Consider the following 4,524-nt stretch of genomic DNA (forward strand, 5'->3'; position numbering starts at 1 on the left):
TCCTGCGTAAACAAGCATGATAATAAATAAATTAAAATAAACACGCACTGGACACACGCAGAGTGGTTTACCGTGGCTCAGCGCCTCCAGAGTTTGCTTTCTCTTCTTGGAAGCCCTCTTCTGCAAAGCTTGGAGCAATCGGGCCCTGCACAGGAGTGGCGGCGGTGGTGGTGGCGGCGACGGTGGCGCTGGCGGTGTTGCCAGAGGCGGTGTCGGTGGTGGTGGTGCTGCTGGTGATAGCGGTCTGGAGCCAGTGTTGCTCGATCTTGGCGAGGCGCTGCTCCTCCTCTAGGCGCTTTTCCTCCATGAGGCACTTTTGCTCCACTAGACGCTTCTCCTCCACTAGATGCTTCTCCTCCATCAAGTGCTTCTCCTGAAGTTTCGCCTCAATGAGGCACTTCTGCATGAGACGTTTCTCCTCGACAAGCTTCACCTTGCAAAGCCGACTCTCAAGATGCTTCTTCTTCTCGAGATGCTTCAGCTCTATGAGACGCTTCACCTCAAAGAGGCGATTGTCTTCCTCCACCCGCCTCTCCTCTGAGGCACTTCTCCATAAGGCACTTTTCTTCCTCCACCCGCTTCTCCTCTATGAGGCGTTTCTCCTTCATGAGGAGCTTGTCTTCCTTGACCCGCTTAGCTTCTGAGGCGCTTCTCCTCATCGACACACTTAACAATGGCGAGATGCTTCTCCACCTCCAGATGCTTCTCCTCGAGATGCTTCACCTCACGAAGGCGCTTTTCCTCCATGAAGCGCGTTTCCTCAAGAAGGCGCTTTTCCATGACGCATTTCACGTCATTGAGGATCTTGTTTCGAAGGCACTTCTGCTCTGTGAGGTGCTTCACATTGGCGAGGCGCTTCACCTCAATGGGGCGCTTCTCTTCCATGATGCGCTCCTCCGCAAAGCGCTTCTCCTTGAGATGCTTCTCCTGGAGATGCTTCACTTCTGCGAGGTACTTCACTCTGGAGAGACGCTTCTCCTCCATGAAGCGCTTCTCCATGGAGCGCTTCTCAATGAAGCGCTTCTCCTCAATGAAGCGCTTCTCCTCCATGAAGCGCTTCTCCTCCATGAAGCGCTTCTCCTCAATGACGCGCTTTTCCATGAGGTGGTTCTTGAGGAGATTGTCTGGAAGGCATTTCTCCTCTGGGATGTGCGTCACCCTGGCAAGGCGCTTCATCTCAATGAGGTGGTCCTCTTCCATGGTGCGTTTCTCCTTCGCAAGGTGCTTGTTCTCCTGGAGACGCTTCACCCCGCTGAAGTTCTTCACCTCCCCAATGCTCCTCTGTTCACGCGAAGAAAAGCACAGGACCATTCAGACATGCACACGCAGGACAAAATTCATACTCCCAGGCACACAAACATGGACGGGCACATACACAAACAAAAATGCATGCTCGCACATCTATGTACGAATGCAAACATGAACATTTACTAATGCAAACATGCTAGAACACGTGAATATACACCACGTAATGTTATAAAAAATACATGTTACATCATATATTCTCACAAGTTCCATAAACGTACTTAAGGCTGTGATAGTCTGCGACGAGTTCATGGCCATTGTTGGCAACAATCATTACGGGCAAAAAAATGTCCACAATGTTCGATTGCAAAGATCTGGAAGCCCATAATCTGGACAAATTTTACTGCAGCATCGATAGTAGGCAACTGGAATGGCAACTTCCAATCAGCTCACAGACGGAATTCATGAGATTGCATGATATCATTCTGTCTTCATTGGCAAAATAAATGGCAACTTGAAGTGCTTGCACGAGTGGGATATGGCAGCACGTGATGGTGGAGAGATGGAGTGATGGTGTCGGGAGATGGTGTTGTGATTTGGAGGTGAAATTGTGGAATGTTCTGGAGAGATGGTGTCTTGTGATGGTATAGACGCATTATGAGGCGCTATGATGGTCTATTGAGTTGGTGGTGGTGTGATGAGAAAGTTGACGTGGAGAGATGGTGTGGTGATGTTTTGGTGCAATGGTGTGGTGAAATGGTGTGCTAGTGTGGAGTGAATATGGTGTTTTGACCCCCATAGATCCCATAGCCACCTTTGGGGAGCGATGATCGTAGCTTTGGCCTGGGAAAGGGTCCACTTCATCCATAATGTCCCCCCACGTGGTCGACTGGCGCCACGACTCCCGGTCTATGGAGAACAGAAAATGCATTCAAAGGACGAGTAATGAATTAGAGAACGAAGCACATGAAGATTCACAGAACTAATTCTGAGGTCCCTGTAATTACCTCTGACCACACAACAGGACCTGCTATTGAGAAATATTCATCACATGGCAGTAAAACTTTACGCGTCATATTTTTGTAAGCATGTTGAGATCATCAATTTCATAAACTTGAGACCCCCATTTAAACAAATATGGCTGAAACTCAGATCTGGAATGAGACAAATTATTTTACTTTCAGGAATTTAATAGTTAAAAAATATTCTCAAAATCAAACAAGTAAAGCTCGATTTATCATTCCCCATTGACGTCCTTATCGATTGAAGCTATTCGTCCTGAAGTGAAAGCCATCAAACACAGGAACAACGAAAGTGAAATCCACATACATCCTGAAACCGATCATCTGCAGTAGTTATTATTAAACAATGAGGAAAATGAAGGAATTTTAAATATATATTGGGCAAAGATGTGATCAGTCTTTTCCAACTTTAGCTCAACAAAACCACGAGAGTAAAATCAGGAATTGAACCACCTCACAACCACTGCACATCACACCACATCAACAAGTAATCCGATAGGACTACGAAGCACCACCTTAACGTGACGGAGTCTGGAATAAACAAGACAGCACGCTCACATCATTTGCTGTGAGAAAATTACAACACATACCACCTACCATGAGCACCAGCCATTTAACAGCCCCGATGATCCAATTACTAGAACATAAAAGGAATGCTTTCATTGGAACACGTTAAAAAGCATTCACAACATCACTCTAGCAGGGGTTACTGGAAATCACTGGAAAAATATTTAAGATACACGAATATACACAGTGCAACAGTACTCAATACATTTGACTCTCCAGCCACTCCACTACATCCAGCCATCTCTCAGGATCAAAACTGCATGGGGTCAAAAGAAGAATTGTCGTCAGGACTCATTACATCCAATACATTCAGCCATCTCTCAGGATCCACCAGCATCGGTTCGAAAAGTGATTTTTTTTCAGGACTCATTGCAGCACTTTGCATTTCACCTTTTGATTTCACTTCCCTATCATTGGAGATCTTCTGATGCTTGTTTCGGGTGATGACCGTGAACTTGTCCTCTACCTCGTAGAGCATTTGAATTGCTTCTCACCCAAGTGTGTTTTCTGGTGAGTGTGAAGATTTGATTTCCATGCAAATGCCTTCCCGCACACAGCGCAATTGAATGGCGTTTCACCCGTGTGTGTTTTCTGGTGACTTTGAAGATTTTGTTTCAGTGAAAATGCCTTCCCACCCACAGAGCAATTGAATGGCTTCTCACCCGAGTGTGTTTTTTGGTGATTGTTAAGTGTTGCCGACTGTGAAAATGCCTTCCCACAAAGAGAGCACTTGAATGGCTTCTCACCCGTGTGTTTTCTAGTGAGTGTGAAGATTTGATTTAAGTGAAAATGCCTTCCCACAAAGAGAGCATTTGAATGGCTTCTCACCCGTGTGTGTTTTCTGGTGACAGTGAAGATGTGATTCCCGTGCAAATGCCTTACCACACAGAACAATTGAATGGTTTCTCGCCCGTGTGTTTTGTGGTGTCTGTTAAGAGTTTATTTCTCTACAAATGCCTTCCCGCACACCGATCAATTGAACGGCTTATCATCCGAATGTGTTTTCTTGTGAGTGTTAAGATTTGCTTTCTGTGAAAATTCCTTCCCACACATAGCAATTGAATGGCTTCTCACCCAGTGTGTTTCTTGGTGATAGTGAAGATGTGATTCCCGTGCAAATGCCTTCCCACACACAGAACAATTAAATGGATTCTCGCCCGAGTCTGTTTTTGGTGACAGTGAAGATGTGATTTCCGTGCAAATGCCTTTCCACACATCGAGCTATTGAATGGCTTCTCGTCCGTGTGTGCGTGGCACTGTGGAGAGTTCATCTGCTCCATGTGACTGATTCATCAGAGCAGAGTAACAGTCTCGGGTGTTGTTGAGTTAAAGGCGCCCTCTAAGCTGTTTGGATATCTGGCTCAAATCGCCAATAAGCAAACTCTCACTAACGTCTAACCGAGACAGTAACGCCCCGTAAGTCGAACTACACACGCGATTACAGTTTATCCACTAACAAAGACACTTGTTGATGCACGGCGTATCGATGTCCCTGTAACCCGTCTGAAGAGATCGCCACGAACTCTCCCGAAGCGAAGTCGCCAACCAGTCGCCAAGCAATCGTGCTCGCCAGGCTGGGTCTCGTGGAAGAAGGGTAATCTGCAGAGCGAGGAGTTGCGCGTCTATCCTCAGTGAAATCCCTCTCGAAATGGTCTTGAAGTCTGATTTTATGCCCCTTATAACTTCCCTC

The 4,524-nt window shown here is 46.4% G+C and overlaps 1 protein-coding gene across 1 annotated transcript; it reads right to left on the minus strand.

Moving 5' to 3' along the window:
- Positions 1-628: 628 nt before the first annotated feature.
- Positions 629-1,948, minus strand: LOC133340212 (trichohyalin-like). The gene has a single exon (XM_061548240.1). The coding sequence runs from the start codon at positions 1,309-1,311 to the stop codon at positions 634-636; it is 678 nt and encodes a 225-aa protein (XP_061404224.1). The 5' UTR covers positions 1,312-1,948; the 3' UTR covers positions 629-633.
- Between the last annotated feature and the right edge of the window lie 2,576 nt (positions 1,949-4,524).

Source organism: Lethenteron reissneri, unplaced genomic scaffold (genome assembly GCF_015708825.2).
Source record: "Lethenteron reissneri isolate LAM-NWPU_2019-01 unplaced genomic scaffold, ASM1570882v1 scaffold_91, whole genome shotgun sequence".
Lineage (NCBI taxonomy): Eukaryota > Metazoa > Chordata > Hyperoartia > Petromyzontiformes > Petromyzontidae > Lethenteron > Lethenteron reissneri.